Source organism: Lissotriton vulgaris, chromosome 7, assembly GCF_964263255.1.
Source record: "Lissotriton vulgaris chromosome 7, aLisVul1.2, whole genome shotgun sequence".
In the NCBI taxonomy this organism is placed as follows: Eukaryota; Metazoa; Chordata; class Amphibia; order Caudata; family Salamandridae; genus Lissotriton; species Lissotriton vulgaris.
The window spans coordinates 1425431059-1425458949 of record NC_141695.1 but is presented as its reverse complement, the minus strand read 5'-3'; the positions used below and the strand labels follow the sequence as shown (position 1 = coordinate 1425458949).

At 45.2% G+C, this 27891-nt stretch overlaps 1 protein-coding gene across 2 annotated transcripts in view; it reads right to left on the bottom strand.

Moving 5' to 3' along the window:
- Positions 1 to 27891, bottom strand: part of LOC147705755 (band 4.1-like protein 1) — a 644658-nt gene that overhangs the window by 111251 nt on the left and 505516 nt on the right. For both annotated transcript variants that reach the window (XM_086932199.1, XM_086932200.1), the window contains exon 11: positions 19077 to 19174. In XM_086932199.1, the coding sequence (XP_086788325.1) occupies positions 19077 to 19174 (98 nt within the window). The remainder of the gene's footprint in view (positions 1 to 19076; positions 19175 to 27891) is intronic.

Genomic DNA, 27891 nt, shown 5'->3' with positions numbered 1-27891 from the left:
TTTATAGTAGTAATTATTAGTTATGTATATTATCAAATACTTAACATTATGTTCGGACTGTCCAAAATAATATTTCAGCCCAATACTTTTCTATAGCGAGTTTTATTGGAGCCTCTTTACAACGTTGGCACGTTTAGCTATCAACAGTGCCCGACCCCTTCTCTTGTGCAGTGATCTCACCAGCATGTCAATTATTGAAAAGGAAGCCTCATCACCACTGCAAACATCCGACAATTTCTATGCCAACTACCATCCAAGACACATGTGACGCATCACAGACTTGCAGTAGAGGCTAGCATTCAGCTACTCCAGAAGAAGGAACCCCTGTATCCGATTAACATGACAGCAGGACCTCGGGACACTTAATGACAGCTGCGGAATCTTACATGCGATTACAAAAGAGGAAGTAGTTGTGGTGCTTTAGACCCACTTCAGTTACATTTTTTCTTATTAAGGACCCAATGCATGTGTAACATCGTAAGCCAGGTCTACCATGCATTGCATCTCACCTCCTTCATAAGCGCGAGCCGGCAGTCCGGGGCTCACGCCCCCCCACTTGCACTCTTCGTCCGGCCAGTACTTCGCAGCGCTAGAGCCCGTCCTTGGGCCCCTACACTCACATCCACGGAGCACAGCGCAGCAGCAGTTTCAGGACACGTTTCCAGGTACATTCCTGCCTCTTCCTCTATCAGTCACCCCCGCCCCAAACCGGGAGCACAAATGGTGTCTGAGGAGAAAGTTGCGTAAGCGGAATGGAGGCCTTACGCATTTCAACTACACTGCTTTCTAAACACCTGTACATCTTGAAAATACATACATGTAATGTGACTGTGTACCGCTTACATTTATAACCTTTGTCTATGTGCATAAAAACACAGGGTTCCACATAGTAATAACAACGCTGGCAGTCCTACCATCGTGACATTTTTCAGTGATCCTTTTTCAAAACAGCCACGGGCACAGTGATAGTTCTCCCGCTGGCAGGGCCGCTTTCAGCACGGCACTACAAATCCATCCGTAATTACTCGGAGAATGCTTCTTTCACCTCTTCTTGCAGCGCGTTTTAAATCCCAGGCCTTTTGTTTGTTAATATAAAAATACACAGGCACCTACCAGTGCTGACATCAGCTGATTCGTGCATCAGGTGGCGGTACTGGCATCTCCATTCCCAATGCACGGGAATTCCTGTTTTTACTTCCGGGAGAGGGCATAGCAGGGGCAAATGGAGTGCGTGGAATGGCATAGAAAAGAAAAACCCTGCACCGACAGCTGTCTTATAAACCAATCTGCACTGGCAGGGGGGGGGGGGGGGGAGGAGGGGGAGATGGGAGGTGGTAGCAGGAAGTTAGAGGTAGTAGGGTGGGCATGGATAAAAAAGGCTGCCGCATTAAAAGCACACACAAGAATTTGCTCAAATGTGTTCTAAACGTACCAAAGCATGTTTAGATTTGTTCCAGCGGAAATCCTTTTGATTCTGTTATACACATTAGCGGGTGGGTAGCAATAGGGTGCTCCGGACAAGTGTTAAGTGCTCCAGTAGAAATGTCTGCTCCCTCTGTCTTCAAATATTCGTAACCCCACACTGCATGGAAGCTCTTATTAGTTTGTCCTTTGTGGGATGGGTGCTTGGGGGTATGTGTTCTTGTGTGACGTGTGCCTGTGGGATGTGTTCTCGTGTGATGTGCGCTTGTGTGAAGTGTGTTCGTGGCATGTGTGCTCACGTGTCCTGCTCTATTATGGCCCTCTGCAGACATGTGGTGTAACACGCGCCTCTCCCTCCTGTCGCCCCACACAAGCCCCTATGCCGTGCTCACCAAGGACACCATGCCGCAGACCTACAAGCGGATTGCGCTCCTGGTCCCCCGCCGTCTTCTCCAACGGAAGTAGCTGGCCGCTATGCTGGGGCTCACCGATGCACAGGTGAGAGATTCTTGCTGCGTGGGGCGACCTGCGTGTGCCACACTGGAGAGAACGAGGGCCTTGCAAAGGTGACGCACTTTCTCTTTGGCCTTAGCACGCCACGCCCCCCGGCCGAGACTGAGCTCTGCGCCAGAGCCGGAGCTGCTCGCGCCGCTTCCCCGGGCTCCCGCACCCCGGGCTCCCGCACCCCGGTGCCGCCTCCGCTGCTCCCCGGCCCCAGCATGGTGATGGCCGAGCCCCCGGGGCACCCCCAGCGCGGCCCGGTGTGGGTGGCCTTCTACAACATCGAGAGCACGCTGGGGAAGGGCAACTTCGCCTTTGGCTAGTGAGACACTGCTTCACCAAGAGCGAGGTGAGTGCCTGTGAGGACCTAGACAGGGATTCCTATGCAAGCCGGGCCCCTGGATCACCGAGAGGGAGGGGAGTACACGTGGGGAGCGAAAGAAACAAAAGCGGACACTTTGGGGGAAATTAATAAACGTGTGAAAGTTGCAGGAGGTGTGTGTGCGTGCGCGGGTCTCTACGTGTGCACGTGTGTGTGCTTGCCTTCGGTCGGCCTGCGTCGGCGCGTCCCCAGACCATGGTCGGCGCGTTCACAGACCCTGGTCAGCGCGTCCACAGCTCTATCTCCCTTCAGAGCGAACTCGGTGACAATAGGTCTACGAGACCTAAAAAGGAAAATGCTACTTAACAATATGAGAAGCTGGAGTTAGTAGAAGTAAAGAAAAAGATGTCCATGTGTGTGCATTTAAGTAAGATAAAACTGGAACAGATACAAGTCCCGGGGAGGTGGGAGGGCATGTAGTGATCTGCAGCTCTACATGCCAAGAACAGATGCATACTGGTAAGTAGCATTTTCCGTTTAAGGCACATGAGCTGCAGATACTACACTTTGCATCGATTGTGCAGCAGTGTCTCCCCTAGCGGCGGTCAACTGTATCTGTTGCAGTTGTTTGAAAGAGAGTTTTAAGGACAGCTTGGCCTACTGCAGCTTGCTGCTTGTCTTGCACATCAACACAGTAGTGTTTAGTGAAGGTGTGTGTTGTAGACCATTTTGAAGCCTTCCATATGTCTTCTAGGGGGATGTTCCCATAGAAAGCCATAGAGGCTCCTAGCTTGCGTATGGAGTGCGCTCTAGGAGGAACTGTTAACATACGTTTTGCTTTTTGATAGCATACTTGTATACATTTTACAACCCACCTTGCAATTCCACCCTTAGAGATGGGGTTGCCTTTATGATGTGGAGAGAAAGATACAAACAATTGTTTTGTTGTTCGAAAACATTTAGTCCTATCTATATAGTAGAGAAGAGCTCTTTTAACATCTAGTGTGTAGAGCTCTTTCTGCTACAGAGTCAGGGTTTTGGAAAAACACTGGTAACTCTACAGATTGGTTTAAATGAAAAGGAGTAATGACTTTTGGAAGGAATTTAGGATTAGTTCTTAGAACCACTTTGTTACGATGTAGTTGTAAAAATGGGTCTTGTATTGTGAAAGCTTGTATCTCACTTACTCTTCTAAGAGAGGTAATAGCAATAAGGAAAGCTGTTTTCCATGTGAGGAATTGCAATTCACATTTGTGTAAAGGTTCAAAAGGGGGTCCCATGAGCCTTGTAAGAACCACGTTGAGGTTCCACACTGGAGAAAGTGGTAACCTGGGTGGAATGATTCTTTTTAATCCTTCATAAATGCTTTAATTGCAGGTGCTCTAAAAAGAGACAGATGTTGTCTGTTTTGTAAATAGGCTACAATTGCTGCAAGGTGCAGTCGTATGGATGAGTATGCCAAGTTACACCTTTGTAAATGTAAAAGGTAGCAAATGATATTCTGGGTAGAAGCATCCAGGGGATTAATTTGATTATTGTTGCAATAAATGGCAAATATTTTCCATTCACCAGCGTAACAAGCTCTGGTAGTAGGTCTCCTGGCATCTTTAATGATGTTCATACAGTCTGGGCGTAGATTAAGATAGTAAAACACAAACAATTGAAGAAGGGTCTGAGGGAAATTTAAAGACCTGCCCAGTTTGTATCCCCCTAACTGTAATCCTAACAACAAAAGAACCGGGGGTCTATAACGGAGCTTCAAGTACTCCGAGCTGCTGCAAAACTCCTACATAAGTGAGTTAGGCGCTAATAGAGCTATATAAGTCTCTATATCAGAATGTGTGCCAGGACAAACCTGTCGAAGGACCTACTGAGATTGTTGGTAAGACCCGTACAGAGATGTGTTGGATTCCCATCAAATAGGTATGTAGATCAAGTGTTCTCATTTGGTCATCCAAAAATGGGGTGGTATGTCTCTTGATCAATGAGACCCATCCATCGCCCTTACTCAATTGGGTCGCACCATCAATCGCTAAGGTACCCATGAACAAATGATAAAGATGGGATCGAGCGCAGTGCAAAAATCAAAAGATGTGCGAGTTAAAAACAAGGGGTAAAAGGATCGATAGGCGAAAAACTCTAATGTAATTTGTCCTTTCCCTCAAACAAACAAGAACAATGCCTCCCACGAAGCTCGGGTCCTCCAATGAGACAACGCCGGACAGGTTAGTGGCTCATTAGGATTTATTTTTGGCCTTTTTTTCTTTTGGGGTGGCATAGACTGATTCACCTATGTTTCTGGGATATGAGACCAGGCTTGGTCTGTCAAACTTTTGCTAGCCCAGATCTAAACCTGCTACAGTTTAGCTCCATCCTATTGAGGACACTCATATTTAGAGGAAAGCTTTTTATATTAAGTGATGGATCTTGGGAACCTGGGACTGTTATGGGCTCTGTGACTTATTCCACCCTTAGGATTTTTTGTGGCTCTGTGAAGCTTGACTGTTATAGGGGCTATATTATGTATTGGAGGGAGAGATAGAGTAGTACTGTCCACCCTTCCGTTCATTACCCCTTCCTTGCCTTCACAGAGCGGGGCCTCCTTTTTCCTGAGCAGGGTTCCAGGAGAGGTGAGGTACACTCCCTGTACTATTCAGTTGAGTAACATTAGTAAAATAAATTGGCTTAATTAGTAGAAGCCAGTGCCAGGTCTTTCCTGTTTTGATAGGACTTACTACAATTTATTTCTTGTTTCTTGTTAACAGATGTAAGAGACACCGTTTGGTACAGAGGAACACGATTTTGGACTATTTATGTATATCCTTTACAGATTGTCGTTATGTTCACTTTATGTATGCAGTAGCTAATGCTTAGAACTCTGGCCCTGAAGAAAGCCATGGGATCATGTCCCTACCGGCTGAAACATGTTGGCCTTGTAAATGCAGTAATATGTTTAGACTGCTTCCTCTGCATTGTTCTTGTTTGTTTGAGGGAAAGGACAAATTACATTAGAGTTTTTCGCCTATTGATCCTTTTACCCCTTGTTTTTAACTCGCACATCTTTTGATTTTTGCACTGCACTCGATCCCATCTTTATCATTTGTTCATGAGTACCTTAGCGATTAATGGTGCGACCCAATTGAGTAAGGGCGATGGATGGGTCTCATTGATCAAGAGACATACCACCCCATTTTTGGATGACCAAATGAGAACACTTGATCTACATACCTATTTGATGGGAATCCAACACATCTCTGTACGGGTCTTACCAACAATCTCAGAAGGTCCTTCGACAGGTTTGTCCTGGCACACATTCTGATATAGAGACTTATATAGCTCTATTAGCGCCTAACTCACTTATGTAGGAGTTTTGCAGCAGCTCGGAGTACTTGAAGCTCCGTTATAGACCCCCGGTTCTTTTTTTGTTAGGATTACAGTTAGGGGGATACGAACTGGGCAGGTCTTTAAATTTCCCTCAGACCCTTCTTCAATTGTTTGTGTTTTACTGTTTAGAGCAGCTGCCGGCTGCGGGTCTTTCTCTAAGACTACACTTTATGGAGGTAGTTCTTTCGCTAGGGACACTGTGTGCTCTAGTCTGCACCACTGAATCTTCTGGGGAGGCATTAGGTTCAGTTTCCTTTGAGTCTAGGGTCACCCACCTTCACTTTGGTCCTTTAGGGCTCTCTACAGATGTACCCTTGGCACACTGTTTGCCTATATGTGAGTTTGAACTAACAAGCAACATCATTATTCTGATATGGCAGGCACAGCACGATATTGTACTGTTTTGACAGCCCTCTACCACTTCAGTTTATGAAGTGAGGGGCGGATGATTCAGCCCCCCTCCTCCTCCCTTCCCACCATTGGCTACCTTTCTTTGGGTTCATTTGGGGATCATTATCAGAGACCACTTTGATGGATCTTTATAAATAGACATCAGCTCGGTCGACTATTTCGCGCTTGCAAACACTTGCGCTATGGTTAAATAAAGCACCTTTATTTTTTAACTAGTTCAAACTACAAAGATGGCCGTAATGATGTCATCTTGTAGTTCTTGGGTGAACTACAACACAGTGGATTGTGACATCACTCTGTAGTTCAATCGAATCCCGCGAGAGTACGTGATACTCCGCCCCTATCTCCTTTATAAGCTTCCTGTGGGCAGCCATTTTTGCCTCCCACGAAGCTCGGGTCCTGCAATGAGACAACGCCGGACAGGTTAGTGGCTCATTAGGATTTATTTTTGGCCTTTTTTTCTTTTGGGGTGGCATAGACTGGTTCACCTATGTTTCTGGGATATGAGACCAGGCTTGGTCTGTCAAACTTTTGCTAGCCCAGATCTAAACCTGGTACAGTTTAGCTCCATCCTATTGAGGACACTCATATTTAGAGGAAAGCTTTTTATATTAAGTGATGGATCTTGGGAACCTGGGACTGTTATGGGCTCTGTGACTTATTCCACCCTTAGGATTTTTTGTGGCTCTGTGAAGCTTGACTGTTATAGGGGCTATATTATGTATTGGAGGGAGAGATAGAGTAGTACTGTCCACCCTTCCGTTCATTACCCCTTCCTTGCCTTCACAGAGCGGGGCCTCCTTTTTCCTGAGCTGGGTTCCAGGAGAGGTGAGGTACACTCCCTGTACTATTCAGGTGAGTAACATTAGTAAAATAAATTGGCTTAATTAGTAGAAGCCAGTGCCAGGTCTTACCTGTTTTGATAGGACTTACTACAATGTATTTCTTGTTTCTTGTTAACAGATGTAAGAGACACTGTTTGGTACAGAGGAACACGATTTTGGACTATTTATGTATATCCTTTACAGATTGTCGTTATGTTCACTTTATGTATGCAGTAGCTAATGCTTAGAACTCTGGCCCTGAAGAAAGCCATGGGATCATGTCCCTACCGGCTGAAACATGTTGGCCTTGTAAATGCAGTTATATGTTTAGACTGCTTCCTCTGCATTGTTCTTGTTTGTTTGAGGGAAAGGACAAATTACATTAGAGTTTTTCGCCTATTGATCCTTTTACCCCTTGTTTTTAACTCGCACATCTTTTGATTTTTGCACTGCACTCGATCCCATCTTTATCATTTGTTCATGGGTACCTTAGCGATTGATGGTGCGACCCAATTGAGTAAGGGCGATGGATGGGTCTCATTGATCAAGAGACATACCACCCCATTTTTGGATGACCAAATGAGAACACTTGATCTACATACCTATTTGATGGGAATCCAACACATCTCTGTACGGGTCTTACCAACAATCTCAGTAGGTCCTTCGACAGGTTTGTCCTGGCACACATTCTGATATAGAGACTTATATAGCTCTATTAACGCCTAACTCACTTATGTAGGAGTTTTGCAGCAGCTCGGAGTACTTGAAGCTCCGTTATAGACCCCCGGTTCTTTTGTTGTTAGGACGTAGATTAAGATAACCAAACTTAAGACTTCGGAGCCAGATCGCCAGATTCAGTTGTTTGGGTCTGGATGTCTGATGTCTCCATGGTTCTGCGTTAGCAGGGATGGAGCCAGTCGTAACTTTTGGTGTGGAACTAGAGAGAGTTCTAGCAGTGTTGTGAACCACGGTTGGCGTGCCCATGTAGGAGCTACCAGGATTAATTTGAGAGACTGTTGTCTGAGCTTGCGTACTACTAATGGTATTAGTGGTATTGGCGGAAAAGCGTACGCAAATCTGCCTGACCAGTTCATCCATATCGCATTACCCTTGGACAGCGGGTGTGGAAACCTGGCAGCAAAGGTTGGGCATTTTGCGTTTTCATGTGTGGCAAACAGATCTACGCCTGGATGACCCCACTTGTGAAAAAATGGTTGAAGAACTTGCTGATGTAGTTCCCATTCATGAATCTGATGTGTCTGCCGACTGAACAGATCTGCTATCTGATTGTGTACTCCTGGAAGGTGCTCTACTAGCAGATATATATTTTGTGGAATGGCCCATCTCCAAATGTTCTGTGCAAGCTGGGACAGTTGTAAAGAGTGTGTACCCCCCTGTTTTTGTACATAATACATAGCTGTCATGTTGTCCGTCCAGATTAAGACAGCTTTGTTTTGTACTTGTAGTTGGAATGTTTTGAGTGCTAAGAATATTGCTAGCAGCTCTAGATGGTTGATATGGAACAATTTTTTTAGAGTGTTCCATTGTCCTTGAGTCGTATGGTGTAGGAAATGAGCTCCCCATCCTGTGAGAGATGCGTCTGCTGTGAGCACAATTTGTGGAACAGGTTCAAGTTTTTGGTGTTCCACCACTGCTGAGAGCGATGGGTGCGGCTGTCTACCAACACCAGGTCTGTTAGTTGACCTTGAGCCTGGTTCCACTGTTGTGCTAGACATTCCTGTAATGGACGCATCTGCAGTCTTGCATATGGTACTATGAAAATGCAAGATGCCATCATGCCTATTAGTCTTATGAACACTCTGGCTTACAGAGATTGTTGGTGTTGAAAGACTGTGACTAAGGCTTGAATGCTCTGTATCCTTGCTGGACTGGGATACGCTAGAGCTGTAGACGTGTTTATTGTAGCCCCTAGATACTGATGTATATGAGAGGGTTGCAGGTGCGACTTGGTGTAGTTGGTTGTGAACCCTAAGTTGTGCAATGTTTGAATTGTTTGATGTGTGTGTTGGACACACTGATTGAATGACTTGGCTTTTATGAGCCAATCGTCTAGATAAGGGAAGACATGTATTTGTTGTCTCCTGAGATGTGCTGCTACTACTGCTAGGCACTTTGTGAATACTCTTGGTTCTGTTGTTACTCCGAATGGAAGGACTTTGAACTGATAATGTTGTCCTTCCAGTACAAACCTTAGATACTTTCTGTGAGCAGGGTGTATAGGAATGTGGAAGTAGGCGTCCTTTAGATCTAGTGTTGTAAGGAAATCGCCTTGTTTCAGCAGTGGGAGCACTTGTTGTAGAGTGATCATATGAAAATGATCTGATTGTATGTAATGATTGAGGGGCCTGAGGTCGAGAATTGGTCTTAGTGTCCCGTCCTACTTGGGAATTAGAAAATACAGCAAGTAAACCCCTGTTCCTTGCTCTTGTAAAGGAACAATTTATATTGCGCTCTTTTGTAGAAGTGACAGAACTTCTTGATTGAGCTGAGTAAGGTGTTCTGCAGACATTGGACGCTGCCTGGGTGGTATGTGTGAAGGCGTTGCTGTAAGTTCCAGGCAGTAGCCATACTGGATAATTTGTCTTACCCACTTGTCTGTTGTGATGGAATTCCAGACAGGCAGGAACTGTGTTAATCTGCCCCCCACAGGAGTGGAATGCTGTTGGGGAAGCAGAGGGAAGTCACTGTTTTGTGGTGGAAGAGGTTTTATTATTGTTGTTACCCCAACCTTTTCCTTTGTTGTTGTTTCCTCTATATCCTCCTCTAAAATATCCCTTGTTAGAGGATGTTTGTGTGTTAGATTTGTAGGATGTTGTATTGTCTGCTCCAGTTTGTTTGGAGCCTCCTCTGTAGAAGGAGCGACAAAAGGAACTTTTAGCTTGTGTGGACTGTAAAGCTCCCATAGATTTGGCAGTATCTGTATCCTTCTTCAACTTTTCAAGTGCTGTGTCTACTTCTGGTCCAAACAATTGATTTTGATTAAATGGTTGATTTAAAATGGTAGTTTGCACTTCCTGTTTAAAACCTGAAATGCGTAGCCACACATGTCTCCTAAGTAGGACGCTAGTATTTACAGCTCTAGATGCAGTGTCTGACACATCTAGTGCACACTTGATTAAGGCATTAGAAATTAGCTTGCCTTCTTGTATAAGGTTGTTTGCCTGTGCCTTATATTAGTCAGGTAGATGTTCTAGTAGTTTCTCTAACTGATCATAATGAGCCCTATCATATCTTGAAAGGAGGGCTTGTGTGTTAGCTATACGCCATATGTTGGTAGCTTGTGCAGCTATTCTTTTGCCTGAAGCATCTATTACCTTGGATTCTTTGTCAGGTGGGTGTGCCTCACCTGAAGTTTGTGAGTTTGCCCTTTTTCTATCATTTGACACAACTAGTGAATCTAATGGTAGTTGTCCTTTAATGTAGGCTGCATCTGCAGGTGCAGGCCTATATTTTTTTCTCATTAAATATTTCTGGAGCATGTTTGATGACCCCTTTAATCATGGGAAGAATTTGAACAGACCTTTGCGATTGCTCAAATGTGTCTAACAGAAAATCTTCCTCTGCCTCATCAGAATGCATAGTGACCCCATGGTAAATGGCAGCTCTGTTCAGCAGGTGACCGAAACCGATGTTATCTTCTGGGGGAGAAGGTTTTGATGGGTATGACTGTGGGTCAGGAATGTCTGCACATCCTGTGTGTTTGGGTACTCCCAGTCTGTGTCATCTACAGGGTATGGAAAAGGCTCATCTGGGTCTATCCCCCTCCCTAAACTATACTCATCATCATTTTGAGCTGATTGTGAAGATTAAAAGAGGAGAATGTGAAGGAGAAATCTGTGGTGAATTGTTAAGAGGAACAGGAGAGGAAGGAGAAGGAAGTATAGGAGAAGAAGGATGCATAGGCGATGTGGCAGAGTCCTTCTTGGCAGGTACAACATGTGTGGGTGTTGCATCTGCCTTCCTTTTCTTGTGAGGCATAGTGGATACATGACCTGTGTTTGGGTCAATGTAGATCTTCTTTTGCAGAGGATCTGGTTGGAAAAGATCTTCTCCTTGTGAAACCTTTGTCAGCGCCGATTTCTTCAGTTCCGGACGAGATTGCTGTCTGTATTTAGCCTTAGGAGGTGACAAAATGTCCTTTGGCGTAGTTTTCGACACCAAAGGTGTGGTTTTCGGTGTTGTAGGCTGTTTCGAGGGCTTAGGCGCATCAGAATCAGGCCTTGACGGTTTCGGTACCGAAGACAATGGCTTCGGAGTGGAAACTGGTCTCGTCGGCTTCGAGGCGTCGGACGCTGGCTTCATACTTTTGTCTTTAGAAGTCGATGGTTTCGGAGCCGAGACTTCTTTCGGTTTTGGTGCCGAGGGAGCTTGTGGGATCGGCACGTGTGGCTTGCTCGGTACAGAACTACCGGAAGGCTTAGTTACTTTCTTTGGAGCAGAGCTCAATGGCAGGGCTGTCGAAGTGGTTTTTCGGTCGCATCTGGGCCCTGGAGGCGGAGTGTTGACCTTTGCCTTCGATCTGGGTGCTGTGTGTGGTGCAGGGGCAGTAGTACTCACGTGCTGACCCGATGGTATGGAGTCATCTGAGTTGTCTGCCTCTGATACGATTTGGAGATCATCTGAATCTTCTTCGAGAACGAGTGGAACCTGCTCGTCGAAGATATCCACCGGTTCCGGAGCTGATCTCTGCATGTCGTGTTGACTGGCCCTCCAATCTTGGATGGTTTTCTTGGATCGAAAGGACACACAGGCTGTACAGCTGGATTTGTCGTGTCCTGGCGATAAGCACAGGTTGCAGACTTTGTGGTGGTCACTGTGTGGAAACTTTGCTCCACATTCGGGGCATCTCTTGAATGGTGTCCTTTTCATGAGGTGTAGTCCTCACTGCGTGGATAGGCCCAACGGCCCCCGTCGACGACCAGAATCGAGCTGATGGAGTCAAAGATGATATTAGTCCAAAAGACTTCTTCCAAGACGACAACAACATGCAATCATCCAAGCCCAACACCAGGTGGCGATCTAATGCAAAGTGTAGTATCTGCAAATCATATGCCTCGAACATCTCTATACAGATTGCGAATGGGCTGGTTGTGTGTAAGAAAAGGAGTTTCTCCACAGGGGAACAACATTTCTCAATTGACTTAGAAAATACCAAAAACGTTGGGAACAACTTGCTCCAGATTATTCGCATAACGCAATCTGCAAATGTGCATTTGCTTGAGCAAAAAAGTAATTCACAAAACGATTTCAGGAGTTTTCCTGGAAGAAACTGAGAGTTGCAGGTTCGAGCAGTCCTCCTTTAAATCTTTGTAAATGAATACAAAAACAACTAAATCTTCTACAAATGCAGGAGAGTTGTATATTTTTCAATATACAAATATGTATTCCACATTGTAATTTTCTTTACAGTTATTTGAAGATCCACCCAGATTCACCAATAATAATTCACAGCATACCATTTGTAAAAATAAAAAATACAAATGTATACTAAACCAATTCCTCTGCAATCTCCTGCAAGTACTGTGCTAAGTCTGTAAGGGAACATGGTAAACTATAAAAAAGCATTGTAGTTTAGACTTTATTTTAACTGACCATCTGTATAACATGTGATATACGGAGAGCTCTCAAAAGCTGTTAAAATGTACACCGAGGCAGCATCATAAACTGAGTTATGACACTGTGAGCAATAGACAGATCACCTCTTAAAAGAAAACAGGTTACCTATAACTTTAGTTCTCCAGTATTGGAAACTGTCATAGATTCACATGCTTGAATCATTCCCCATCATCGAGATGGGAGTCCCCGGTATACATAAAAACAGTAGTACAAATCATTACAAATCAGAAACTAGGCCTAGGCCCATTCTAGTTTTGTAACATTCACCTCTTTTTGTAAAAGAGACCAAATAAAATCAACAACCAATCAGATCAGCCTCACCCTGTAGAACCTTCCTGAGAGAACTTCAGACCTTCAGATTTTCCTAGCAGTAGTGCCACCGTATAACAATAAAATGCAGAAGGTCAAGCTTTCCCAGAGGAGAAGGGTGGGTCGCATATGAATCTGTTAAAGTTTCCAATATTGGAGAACTAAAGTTACAGGTAAGTAACTTGTTTTCTTACTTCAGTATTGGAACTTTCATAGATTCCCATACTTGAATTAGAGTAGCTAGCAGTCATGAGCACATTTCTTTGTGTGTATCAAATCAAACTGATATTAAAAATGCATTACTAAGATTAGGGAAAGCAATACATATCATATATCGCAGTTTAGACTTTTTTCTTTTAAGGGCAGTGAAAGAAAAGATAACATCAAAATTCAAGCGTAAACAATACATCCCTGCATGCACTCACAATTAAACACCCATATTGAAATCTATCAAAGAATGTGCGTAGAAGGTATCAGGGAAAAGGAAGGAGGGATGAGTGGGAAAGCTCACCGCTTATTGAAAGAGGTTCCTCAGGACTGCTGGACCCACTGCAGAGGACCTGTGCATTGAAGAATCCAAGCAGTAATGTCTTGTGAATCTGTGAGTGCTCTTCCAGGTTACTGCTCTGCATATGTCCCTGATAGACACCCCAGCAAAGAGGACCATAGAAGAAGAGATCGCCCTCATGGAGTGAGCAAGGACCTTCCCCTAAAGGGGCTTCCCTGCTGCTTGATGGCAATATTTTATAGCACTTGAAATCCATCGTGCAATACCCTGCTTGGAAAGGGGGGCGCTGTAAGCCACGAAGAGTTGGGGTGACTTTCTAAAATCCTTAGTTCTCTGAAGATAGAATTTCAGGAAATGTTGAATATCTAATGAGTGAAGGGACCTCTCAGCTGGAGCCATAGGTAATTCTGGTTCATTTAAATAAAAGTCCGAAGGTACCTTTGGGATGAACTTGGGGTTGGTACGGACTATAACTGTTTCATTCTTAAATTGAAGGAAGGGCTCCTGAATGGCAAGTGCCTGTAATTCGCTGACCCTCATAGCTGAAGTCAAGGCTAGAAGAAGAAGCACCTTCCAAGATAGAAATTTCAAGTCTGTTTTATGTATAGGCTTGAAGGGATGCTTCATGACCTGGGACAAGACCAGATTAAGGTGCCACAGTGGTGGAGGAGGCTTCACTGGAGGGAAGGCTCAAAAAAGGCTTTTCATAAACTGCTTAATAATAATCCTTGCCGACCAGAGCGAAGGGGCTGAGGATGTTCTCCTGAAACGAGATATGGCTGCAAGATGAACTTTAATAGATGAATGAGCCAGGCCCCTTTTCGTCAGGGAAAGAATGTAAGTAAGAATTTCATGAGCCGAGGAAGAGAAAGGATGATCTCCCGAGTCACAGCACCAGTGGCAAAACCTCTTCCACTTCAACCGGTAGGTTTGGTTTGTACTTTGAGCACAAGCTTGAGAGAGAATGTTTCTATATTCCACAGAGAGTCTTACATCGAAAAATTTTCTGTGCTCAGGAGCCATGCTGATAATTGCAGGGATCGGGGATCGGGATACAATACTTGGCGCAGGGACATTGTCAGCAGAGATGGGATCGGTTCCAAAAGCACCAGATGCTCCGGGGATAGGAGAAGAAGCTCCGTGAACCAGTACAGGCAAGGCCAAGATAGTGCTATTAGAATCATTTTGCATGGCTCCGTATTTAGCTTCTTGAGAAGCCTGGGGATTAGAGGAATGGGGGAAAAGCATAAACAAAGGTGCCTGACCATGCCATCGAAAACGCATTCCCCAAGGATCCCTGATGGTGATGCCAGCTTGTGTAGAACCGGCATTTCTTGTTCGCCGGAGTAGCAAAGAGATCTATGGCCGGTCTGCCCCATAGACGAAAAATCTGCCCTAGAGTCTGCTGATACAACTCCCATTCGTGGCTGACTTACTTCAGTCTGCTTAGTGCATATGCTGTCTAGTTTAGCATCCCTGGGAGATGCTCCACATTTAGTGAGACTCCATACAAGATCTCCCATTCCCAGACGGCCTGAACTTCCAATGATAGCAGGCAAGATCTTGTGCCGCCCTGATTGTTGATATAATGCATGGCCGTAGTGTTGTCTGTCCTTATTAAAACCGACAAATTCTTTATCCTTGGGAGGAAAGCCTGCAAAGGCTAGGCGAATTGCCCTGAGTTCCAGCAGATTGATGTGTAACAGACAATGGTGGTGCAGCCACTGACCACTTATTTGGCGGTCCTGCAAGACCACTCCCCAGCCTTCCAGCAATGCATCTGTTGTGAAGGAGAGACCTTGGGAAATGTTCGCCTCGTGAGTCTACCATGAAGCGGCTTCCCTCATTGGCACCGTTAATGTGATCATATCTTCGATAGATCCTTCCACCTGGCGCCAATGCAAGCCCAGTTGTTCTTGAAGAGGACGCATTTGTAACCTGCACTGAGGAATCAGAGGAATGCAGGATGAAATGGATCCCAGAAGGGACTTGTAGAGGCGAACTGAAAGTGACCTTCTTTTTCGTAGTAGGTGGGCCATTGACCTTAGCTTTGCTTCTCTTTCCACTGTAGGAAAAGCCTTGTTCTGGGACGTGTCCAATATGGCTCCCAGGACTTTGGCGCTGTTTGAAGGGCACAAATTAGATTTTTCTGTGTTAAGGGTAAGACCCAGACTCCTGGACAGCTTTGTACAAGCTGCCACTGACCTCTCGGCTACCGTCTTGGTAGGAGCTTTCAGCAACCAGTCGTTTAGGCAAGGGAAAACCTGATGCTGTTGTTTCCTTAGAAAAGCTGCCACTGGAGCTAGTATTTTTGTAAATACTCTTGGTGCTGATCTGAGGCTGAAGGGGAGGACCTTGAATTGAAAGTGGCTCTTGGCTACTGTGAAGCAATGGAACTTCCTATGGGATGGATGAATGGGAACATGAAAATATTCATCCTCTAGATCTAGAGTGGCCAAGAAATCTCCTGAATTTAAAAGACGAAGAATGTCCAGTAAGGAGACCATTCAAAACAACTGTTTGATGAGATAGGTGCTGAGCTACCTCAGATCAGCCACTTTTCCACAGTCTTCTGAACTAGAAAGAACGGGGAGTCGAACCCCTCTCCCCTCTGTGAGATTGGGGACCAGTTCTATCGCCTCTTTCTGCTGGACCTCTAAACGCAGGAGACGAAGATGTTTTTTTGCTGTGGCGCGAGGGGGATTGGTTGGAGGAGGATGGACAAACTCCAACGTGTGGCCGAATTGGATGATATTGAGAACCCAACAATCCAATGTTATCCATTGCCAATCTTTGAAGTATTGCGATATCCTGCCCTCCACAGGTGTTACATGAGGGGGAGGAACAGTAGACAGAGCCAGACAGCCGCTATTGGCGCCTAGAATAAGATGAGGACTGACATTGACGCTGGTTATACAGCGGATGGTAGGATTGCGAGGCAGGCATATACGAGGAGTACCGATATTGCTGGTAACATCCTCTGTATGAGGGAAGACCTCTACCTCTTGCAACCCAAAAGGGGGCCTTGTGGTATTGCAGCGTCCCTAACGAATGCACAGTGTCCGTGTCTTTTTTAATGTCCTGGAGCGCATCGTCTATATGTTTACCAAAGAGCTCTTCTCCATCAAATGGAAGATCTAAAATCTTGTTTTGAACCTCCAGTCTGAACGAGGTAGCACAAAGCCATCCTTGGCATCTAAGGACTGCTGCTCCCGCCAGGGAAAGGAATGCAGTTGTTGCAATATCCATTGTGCAGTCAATTACCTCCGATGAGGTCTCTCTCCTTCCGGGAGAATCTTTTTTGCTTCAGCCCTGCTGTCCTCAGGCAGTTGGTCTAGATAGGGAGAGAGGTCCCACCACATCTGGCGGTCATAGCGCCCTAAGATGGCTAAATCATGGGCCGCTTTGACGAGCAGGCTGGACATTGATGAAAACCTTTTGTCAGCATTGTCCAAGCATCTGCCTTCTTTATCTGGAGGTGCTGTTAGAGGAGCCGCTGGATTTTTAGATTTCCTCTGTGCTGCCTGGGTAATAACATAGTCCGGCTTCGGTGGGCTCACCAGGCAAGCCGGGCTGTCCTCCGGGGCCTTGTATTTATTCTCTAAACCGAAGCACTAGGGCCACTGTAGCTGGGGCCTTCATAACCTTGAGTCTCTCTTCCAAAACGTGACCAACAATAGGGATTATCCTCACAGGCCTTTTAAAAGGTTCTTTAAAGTCATACAAGAAACATTCCGACTGCACCGATGGCATAGGCAGATCAAACCTTTTAGCTGTCCTCTCTAACAAATTATAGAAACCACCAATGTCCCCAGGTGGAGAATCCACTGGCACTGGAGAAGGGAAAGCAGGAGTTGGGATAATGTAATCATCCCATTCCATGTCAGAATCCGGGAGATCTGTACGTCCCTGGTCATCATCTCAGGTATCATTCTGGACAAGAGGAACTGTAGGTGGTGGAACCACTATCAACTGCAGTGGAGGTGGTGTCAACTGAGTCGTGTAAGGCCCCACAGGTGGAAGAAGGGGAACTGAAACGAGTTCAAGCACCAGAGATGGTGTTGGAAACCTCTTTTTAAAGTCTGAGAGCATGAACTTTAAGTCTGAAATCAAGGAGGATGGCATACAGACCATCTCCTCCTGATAACCTCCATGATAGTCCTGGGGAGGATCATCCTCTTGTTCGTCACCATACCCATCCTCAGAATCCAAGTCTTGGCATTTAATGTGCATTTCAGAAGGGCTATGTGCATAGGCATGTGGACCTTCTTCTTCCGAATCCTCATCCTCTAGGAGGCGAGTAGGAAGTAAAGGCGTCACTTTACTGGGGGAAGTGATCTCAGAAGTAATGTGACGTTTTCTGATGATTACTGCAGAAATTGTATCTGTCGTCGACGAGGTCGTCGACGTTGTCGTCGACAATGTACATGTCATTGTCAGCCCCGTCGACTATACCGTCGTCTTGACAGCCGACGTCGAAGCTGTCGCCGTAGCCGTCGTCGTAACCGCAGCCGTCGTCATCCTCGAAATCTTCACCATGACTGAAGATGCCACATCAGTTATCTCTGCAGTCGACGATGAAAGCTGCACCGTTGGTGAAGGTAAGGAGACTCTCGTCGACGATCCTGTTGTTGGAGTCTCAGAATACTGAAGAGATTTTACCTTTTCGCTGCGTGTCGACGAAGACAATGATGGTTTCTTCGTCGACGGTGTCGTTAGCAGCGTCGTTGACGGCGACATTTTCTTTACATGTTTTCCCTCAAAGGGAACAGAAGAGGGCTTTTTGAAGTCCTTTTTTCTGTGAGGAGGAGAAGATGGAGGAACAGAGCTCGACATCCTCAGTGCAGTCTCTCCTGTGGATAGTCCTTCCCTCTCCTTTACACTCCGGTGAGGAGATTTGTTTGGACTTTGCCTGTCAGACCCATGAGAGGTCTTTTTAGAGGTTTTCTCAGGACGGTCTTCGGAAGAAGAAGGGTAAGATCTCACCCTTTTTAGAGATCTAGAAGATGCAGCTGATCAGGCCCCATCACTGTTGTCACTGGAGATAGGCTCCCTCCTGGATTGTAACTTCTGGAGCCAAGTCAGGAGATGTCCCTCACGGTCCCTCAAGATTTTGCCAGAAAAAGTATGGCATACCTTGCAATCTTTGGCCTTGTGATCTGGATAGAGGCAATAGATGCAGTCCTTGTGACGGTCATTCACGTGAAGCCTCTTTTTAGAGCAGGTGACACAAGCTCTAAAACTGCCTTTTTTCTCCTTCTCAGACATGTTGAGCAAAGCTGAAGAATAAAGTTGAAGAATAGCTCTTGAAAAAACTCTAGAAATAGATGTAACAAGGAAAAAACTGAGACAACTCCCAAGCACAATGTGAAGTCGAAAATCTGTGGGTCTGAGGTTCTCTCAGGAAGGTTCTACAGGGTGAGGTTGATCTGATTGGTTGTTAATTTTATTTGGTCTCTTTTACAAGAAGAGGTGGACCTGTTACAAAACTAGAATGGGAAAAAAACTAGTTTCTGATTTGTAATGATTTGTACTACTATTTTTATTTATACACCGGGGACTCCCATCTCGATGACGGGAAATGATTCAAGCATGGGAATCTATGGAAGTTCCAATACTGGAGTAACTAACCATATTCTGTCATTTACGTAGGGATGAAATAAACAGTAAGTTATTGTAATATCACTGGCAACATTTTTAATCCATATTTAATACTGTTATTTTTTACGCATGCAAAGTTATCAGATCTTTCTCATACCTGAAAAATGTGTGGTGCTCTATGCATACTTTCCAGAGCCTTTTTGACGCTCGGTGGTTGGGGAGTTTGAAGCCGATTGTACTTTCAAATTGTTCATACTGGAAGTAACAAATTGTATGATTCAGAAACGTGAAGAATGAGCATGTTCATATCTAGGATACATCAACCAATTCTTGCCCAGTACAACTTATATGTTGATATGGTGGACTTTCAAAAGCATGTTTTCCTCCTCATTGAAAGGATATTGTGTGGGACAACCAAGCACACATCTCCATCCATTCAGAGAATGGACTCAAACAAGCCTGCCTCATTTCGTTACCAGACTAGACTAGTTCAATACTGTCATCCCTCTCAAAAACAATGGCCATGATATGCACAGACTGCTTGTTAGTCTTGTGTTAGCGAGGACGAACATTAGTTACTTACCTGTAAACTGTGGTTCTCCAGTATTGGTGTCTTTCATAGATTCACATGCTTGAATAATTCCCTCTCGTCGAAGTGGGAGTCCCAAGGACATAAAATAGTAGTAATATACATATATAAATATATATAAAACATCATAAATATACATATACATATAAATATATTATATATATATATATATAAATAGACATACATAAGGAATTTAAAAGTACCATAGAACAACATAGGCCTATAGAGGCCTAAAGGGAGAATTCACTTTAGTAACATATCCATGTCATTATAATGGTCCACATTTCAGCCAATCAGGCTGCAGCCCCCTGTAGAACCTTCTCCTAAGAAGCTCAAGCCCTCAGATGTTCGTAGCACTAAAATGACCCAGAGTGCATGAGGAGAAGAGAGCCTCTGAGGGGAGGAAGGGTGGGTCGCATGTGAATCTATGAAAGACACCAATACTGGAGAACCACAGTGTACAGGTAAGTAACTAATGCTCTTCTCCAGTATTAGGGGTGTCTTTCATAGATTCACATGCTTGAATAAGAATAGAAAGCAGTAAACCAATTACATGAGTCATAAAAGGCAGTGTAAAACCAAATAAGTAAAGTCAGTGCTTTTTATCTTGTATATAAATGATCTGAGTGTTTGTTTGAGCAAATTAACCAATGATGTCCCGAAAGTCAACGGCAACTCTGTTCCTGCATTACTCTATGCGGACGATGCGGTCCTTATGGGCCGCACACCTAACGCCTTGCGAATTTTAATTACGGGTTTTGTTAAATTTATGGCAGATCTGGGCCTCTGTACTAACTTCAAAAAGTCATTTATAATGTCTTGCGGCCCTAAAAGTTACAAAATAAGCCACAATCAGGGGATGATATTTTAAAATGCACTTGCACTTTCCCTTAATTTGGTCTGTTATTTTCCAACACTGGCTCTTGGCAACACCATGTCGCCTTGGGAAGGAATAAAATGAGCAAGGCCATAAACTCTTTAACCTCCCTTCGCCAACCCAAACAAGCAGACGTGATTGTGTCACTTTTACAAATCTATAGAACACAATGTCTACCTGTGGGCACCTACGGTGCCGAGATATGGGGTTATTCCAACAGCACACAACTACAGGCCAAAGAAAATAGATTTTGCCGGAAGATTTTAGGGGGGTTATTAGTGCACCAACTTACATCTGCCATAGGGAACTAAACCTGCTTTATATAGAAGATTTTATAAGATCCAGACCCGCATTGTTTTGGATAAAAATCTGGTGTAATTCCGCTGACTCTCTGTCACGTGATATTATTATGGACTGCCTAAACTGTGAGAGGGCTAACTGTATACCTTGGTTTAGGGCTGTGGAAAATAGTTTATCAAGTGTGGGGCTGGGTCATCTTTTCACATCCCCACAACTGATTGACCATACGCATAGGAATTTAACAAAAAAGGCCCTCTATGAATGTTACCGCAAGGAGAGGCTAAGGCGTGACTTGACAAAATCTACCACAATTAGATACACCTCCTTTATGGAGCCAAGTGAGAAACCATCTGCCCTGCCTCAGAGTTATCTCCGCTTAAAACTAGGCAGATGGAACAGGAGTTTGCTATTCCGGTTCAGGGACGGAAGCATTATAAATTTACTTTGTTTTCCGTTAGGTTTTAATAAATGTGTGGAAAACTTAAAATGTCCCTGTAAACTAGGTGGTACACAAAGTCTGCTCCATTTCATTTTCTTTTGCGGTTTTTATAGAATGCACACTTTGCACTTTCTAATGCCGTACTGTAGGAAAAACGCTTAGATAGATTTTAAATTAGCTTTTAAAGATTTATTAATGTTATAGAGGGATGAGGCCATCTTCAGAGTGAGCAGCTTTTTTAAAGCAGCCGTACTATCACGTGCTTCTCTGTTAATTGATTGAAATATTTGCACTATGCACACTTTTGCACATTTGCCTATTGCACACTGAATATTTTGCACTAGGGATTGTATTTTTGCACATGATAAAATTGTATATCGCTATGAGTTTGTAAATAAGTGGGATGGAATTTGGGTTTTATATTACTGCTGGATTTTATGTGTACTTTTATGGATGTTTTGCAATCCGAATAAAGATCATTTGACTTGACTTGATATACATATAAAAATATATAAAAAAAAAATATATATATATATATATATATATATATATATATATATATATATATATATATATACATATATATATATATATATATATATATATATATATATATATATATATATATATATATATATATATATATATATATATATATATATATATATATATGGAATTTAAAAGTACCATAGAACAACATAGGCCCATAGAGGCCTAAAGGGAGAATTCACTTTAGTAACATATCCATGTCATTATAATGGTCCACATTTCAGCCAATCAGGCTGCAGCCCCCTGTAGAACCTTCTCCTAAGAAGCTCAAGCCCTCCTCAGATGTTCGTAGCACTAAAGTGACCCAGAGTGCATGAGGAGAAGAGAGCCTCTGAGGGGAGGAAGGGTGGGTCGCATGTGAATCTATGAAAGACACCAATACTGGAGAACCACAGTGTACAGGTAAGTAACTAATGCTCTTCTCCAGTATTAGGGGTGTCTTTCATAGATTCACATGCTTGAATAAGAATAGAAAGCATTAAACCAATTACATGAGTCATAAAAGGCAGTGTAAAACCAAATAAGTAAAGTCAGTGCACATATGAACATAGCATACATTTAGACATATGGCAAAAACTTTTATGACAGGAGGCGGAAAGCAACAGTGGCTCACCTTAGTTGAAAAGATTTCGTAGCACTGCTTGGCCCACAGCAGCGTCTGCGGCGTCCGCTGATTCCAGACAGTAGTGCCTCGTAAACGTGTGTCTACTCGACCACGTTGCAGCCCTGCAGATCTGGCGCAGGGGCCCTCCAGCAAAGAGGGCGGTAGATGATGCCACGGCCCTTGTCGAATGTGCTCGCACTTGAGCAGAAAGAGGCTTTCCAGCCCGTTGATGGCAGAATGAGATGGTAGAAGAAATCCATCTAGTAATGGATTGTTTAGTGACTGGCTGTCCTTTGCGCATTCGGCCATAGGCCACAAAGAGCTGGTCCGATTTTCGAAAAGGAGCGGTGCGCTGAATGTAGAATTTCAGGCAACGGTTTAAATCCAAGGAATGTAGAGAACGCTCAGCGGGACACTGAGGATTTGGGAAGAAAGTCCTGAGAATGACAGGCTCATTAAGATGGAAATCTGTAGAACCTTGGCGATGAGTTTTGGATTTGTACGTAAAGTAACAGCGTCCTTGGAAAATTGAAGAAATGGAGGTTAAATTGTGAATGCTTGAATGTCACTTACTCGCCTGGAGGATGTAAGCGCGAGTAGGAGAGCCACCTTCAACGTCAGTAACTTTAAGTCTGCTGAATGGATGGGCTCGAAAGGAGGTAGGAGGAGCTGAGATAAAACCAGATTCAGGCGCAAAGCAGGTGGTGGGCGACATATGGGCGGATACATTCGAAAGAGGCCCCTTAAAAACTGCTGATGATCCTAGAGGAATACAGTGATGTGGAACCACCATTATGACGAAAGCGAGAAATCACTGCCAGAAAGATTTTAAGAGTGGAATGAGAAAGCCCTGACTTTGCTAGAGATAGGAAAAAAGGCAGTTGCTCTGGCTTGGCGTGCATCGGATCAAGGGCTTCCTTGTGACACCAGACACAAAAACACTTCCATTTTAATTGGTAGGTCTTAATGGTGGAAGGAGCGTGTGCATGAGCCAGCACTCCCGGTACTCCGGAGCAATATTCAAACGTGCAAACTCATTGTGCTCAGGTTCCAGGCATGCAGCTGGAGATATGCCGGATCCGGATGGCAAATCCGTCCCTGGTTCATGGTAAGCAGGTGAGGCAGAGGACGAAGAAGAATCGGATACACTGGGAAAATAGGAGGAGATCCGCCAACCATGGGCGACGTGGCCACATGGGTGCAATCAGTATGACGTGACAGGGCTGAAGCCTCATCCTGTGCAACAGGCGCGGAACGAGAGGGAGCGGAGGAAAAGCGTAAACAAATTTGTTCGACCAATTGATCGAAAACGCATTCCCGCTCGACTCTCTTGGGAATGCCAACTTGCAAAGCGTAGGCATATGCGGTTGGTCGGAGTCGCAAACAGATCCATCTGTGGTTGGCCCCACTGTCGAAAGATGTACTCCAGATTTGGTTGGTGGAGTTCCTACTCGTGTCTGCCAGTGATGTGCTGAGAGAGTCGGCAAGAGCGTTGGAGACACCCGCGACGTGAACTGCTGTCAGGTGGACCTGATGGTGAATCGCCCATTCCCAGATTTCTTGCGCCTCCTTGGAAAGCAGAAGAGACCTCGTACCTACCTGTTTGTTGAGGTAGTGCATGCTGGTGGTGTTGTCTGTCCGCACCAGCAGCGATTGGCCTTGTATCAGCATCAGGAAAGATTTTAGGGCGAGGAGGATGGCCAAGAGTTCTAGGCGATTTATATGCCATGTGCGTTGAACTGCAGTCCATTTGCCCTTGACCGACATCCCGTCGAGGTGTGCTCCCCAACCCTCCAAGGAAGTGTCCGTTGTGAGGGTAAGCGTAGGAGCTGTATCCCGGAAGGGCCCCCCGGCGGCGATGTTTGGAAGGTGAGCCCACCATTCCAATGCTGTTTCAATGCCGGGGTCAGGTAGATTTTGTCGTTGAACGACCCCGAGATTTGTTTCCATTGTTTGTCCAACTCTTTTTGTATGACTCTCATATGAAGTCTGCAGTGTGGAATCAGATGTATGCAAGAGGAGGCCATGCCCAGAAAGGATTTCAACAACGGGACAGAAACGGACCTTTTTGATATTAGAAAAGCGACCATCTTGAGTATGCGAAATTTTCGCTCCTGTGAGACAAACACCTGTGCCAGACGAGAACCGATTAAGGCTCCTAGAAAGATTCTCTGTTGTGATGGGCAAAGATGAGACTTTTCCAGATTGACGGAAAGGCCCAAGGAGCGGAAAAGTGACAGGCAAGTCTGAGTATGTTGTTTTGCTGCTTGACACGTCTGAGCCTTTATCAGACAATCGTCTAAATAAGGGTAAAATTGAATGCCCTGCAGGCGTAGGAAAGCTGCGACCAAAGCCATGATCTTTGTTAAAACTCTCGGGGCTGAACGAAGGCCAAATGGCAACACCTTGAACTGGAAGTGCTTCGATCCGACAGTGAAGCGAAGATGTTTTCTGTGTTTGTGATGTGTTGGCACATGAAAATATGCATCTTGGAGGTCGATAGTGGAGAGGAACTCCCCGGGATTGAGGTACTGTAAAATTTCCAGTAATGTTAACATCCAAAATATTTGTGTTTTGATGAACTTGTTGAGGGCTCGTAAGTCCAGAATGGGGCGCCACTCTCCTGACTTTTTCTTGATTAGAAAGAAGCTGGAATAAAAGCCCTTGCCCTGTTGTACTCGAGGAACCACTTCGACTGCCCCTTTTTGTGTCATGATCTTGACCTGAGCCAACAGTTCTTTCAGATGAGCTGGGGGCGGGCCAGAGGGTTGGCGGGTGGGTGGAAATTTTGTAAATTCAAGAACGTGTCCCTTTCAGATGACATCTAGGACCCAACGATCCGAAGTGATATTCGACCAATTGTAGAAGTTTGGGAGATTCGACCTCCAATTTTCAGAGTCGGAGAACACTTTATCCTGGGCAAAGTCACTGCTTTTTAGAGGTGGTACCGCCTCTGTAGTTATTTTTTTCTCCGATAAGGTCTTGAATCGGATTGGCGAATTTGAGACTGGTAATTGTATCTCTGCTTGTTGTCGCCATAGGAACGATACTGGGAGGAGCCACGAAAATTTGAAGAGTTAACTCTGCCATGTGCTCCCCGAAAAGGCCGCTTCCTGTATTGGAGGGTTCCTAAGGCACGAGCAGTATCCGTGTCTTTTTTAATGGATTCCAAGGCATCATCGACATGCTTGCCAAAAAGGGAATCACCATCATATGGCAAGTCAAGAACCCTCGCCTGTACTTCAGGGCGAAAAGCCTTAGACTTGAGCCAGCCTTGGTGTCTTAAAACAGCAGCTCCAGCAAGTTGTCTGAATCCTGTTGAAGAAATGTCAACAGCGCAATCAATAATCTCGGAAAAGATCTTCTCTCCTTCTTGGACAATAGTCTGGGCCTCGGCTCGGATGGAATCTGGAAGCTGGGCAACCAAGGCTGCAATTTCTGACCACATTTGATGGTCATATCTTCCGAGGATGGCCAGGGAGTTGGCCGCTCTGACCGTTGTGGCAGCCATGGTGGTGAATTTCTTTCCGATTGAGTCCAATCGGCACCCTTCCTGATCTGGAGGAGAAGTTAGCGGAGTTGTAGGATTACGCGACCGCTTCTGTGCCGCCTGCGTGATGACTGAGTCCGCCTTAGGATGTGAAACAAGGCATGCTGGTGAGTCTGCAGGTGCCTTGTATTTTTTGTCAAGTCGTGGTAGTCCAGCTGGGATGGAATTTGGCCGCTCCATAAGTTTAAGACCCTCTTGCCAAATAAAATCAATAATTGGGATGGTATGGGCCTGCTTTAGAGGCTGGTCCTTGAAATCATAGAGGAAGCAATTTTTTTGCTGCACATCCAGGGTTAAATGGAAACGCTTGGCAGCACGTACCATTAGATTGTGGAAACCGCCGATGTCCACTGGCGGGGAAGCCAAGGGCGATGTCGGTGGTGTAGACGGCGTTTGGGCCCTATAGTTATCCCAGTCCGTGAGGACGTCATCATCATCCTGATCTGTGTCCTGGTGCACATCCTCATCATTATCTGTATCCGGTTGTGGACGAACCAGTGACCTCAGCGTTACAACAGAAACTGGCGCTGGCGCCGAAGGTTGAGGAGCAGGTGAATTGGGCGCAGATGGAGGGAATCTGCGATTGTAATCGTCTAGTATATGTTGCAGGTTGGACACCAAAGATAACGGTATTTGAGTCATTGGTTCCTCATGAGGTGCATCAAACTGATCGTCATAAACGGGAAAGAGAGCACTCCCGTCCTCCTCATCCTCATCATCATATTCTTGGCACTTTATATTGAGTTCAGAAGGACTGGACGCAGGACTAAAAACGTCACCCACATAAGAACCATCATTGGAATTCTCTTCTGCGGACTCAAATAACTGTGCTGGAAGACTAGCACCACTAGTAATAGGACTCAAGACTAGTGAAACAGGGCGTTTGACCACTGAAGCTGTTACCACTGTGAAAGTAGTCACAGTAGCAAGTGAATGGTGTGTCGTCGAGGTGGCAGTGGAAACAATTGTAGATGGTATTGTCAAAGCGGGCCCCCTGACGAAGGTTTTGGAGCCGTCGACGGTTCCTTAGCTTTCGTCGACGTAGATTTTCGTGTCGTCGACGAAGAGGATGCCGTCGTCATTGGTTTTGCCGTCGACGAGGCAGTCGTCGACGAAGGTGGTATCGTCGGCGTAGACTGCACCGTTGACATGGATGTTGCTGTTGACGGACTGGTCACCGTCGACGAGGATGTTGTCGTCGACGAAGATGGGACTGTCGTCGAGGATGGGCGCGTCGACGAGGAACGTGTCGACGGAGGCTTCGTCGACTTATGCTTTTTAACCAGAGACGTCGACGAGGCTGGTTTGATGGCCTTCGACGAGATTTTAACAATGGATGAGATTGGTCTCACCTCTTGAAGCGTCGTCGACGAGGTAGACGTCATCGTAGTCTTCTTCGTTGACATTGAACATGTTGTAGTCATGGTTGGCACAGTGTCAACGGATCTCGTAGTCGTCGACGGACGCGTCGACGAGCCCGTCGACAAGCCGGCGCCCGTCTTTGATGACGAGGGCAGAGATTGGGACTGCGACGCCAGAGAACCAGGTCCCGCAGGCGTAGAGGCTGGCAGATATCGTGGGGAGACAGTTTTAGAGGCGTCAACAAGCTTCTTCCTCTTCAGGAAAGGAGAAGGCATCTCTGTCTATGACCCACGCTTAAGAGAGGCCTTAGAATGGAAAGAAGATACGCTCTCTATATCCAAAGCTGGATTGTCTGAAGTCTTCAACTTCTGTAGCCGCAGAAGGAGACGGGCCTCTCTATCTTTCAAAGTCTTTGAAGAGAATGTCCTGCAAAACTTGCAGTTCCTTACCTCATGATCCGGGTAAAGGCAGTAAATGCACTTACTGTGAGGATCTTCATGAAAAAGACGAAGCTTTCCACAAGAAGAACATGGCCTGAATAAAGATTTTTTAGATGAAGACATCTTAAGAGTTGAATAAGCAATAGAAGTAGAAAACCGAGCAGACCTCAAGGAGACTCTCTTCACACGACGTGCGGTAGAAAATCTGAGGGCTTGAGCTTCTGAGGAGAAGGTTCTAGAGGGAGCTGCAGCCTGATTGGCT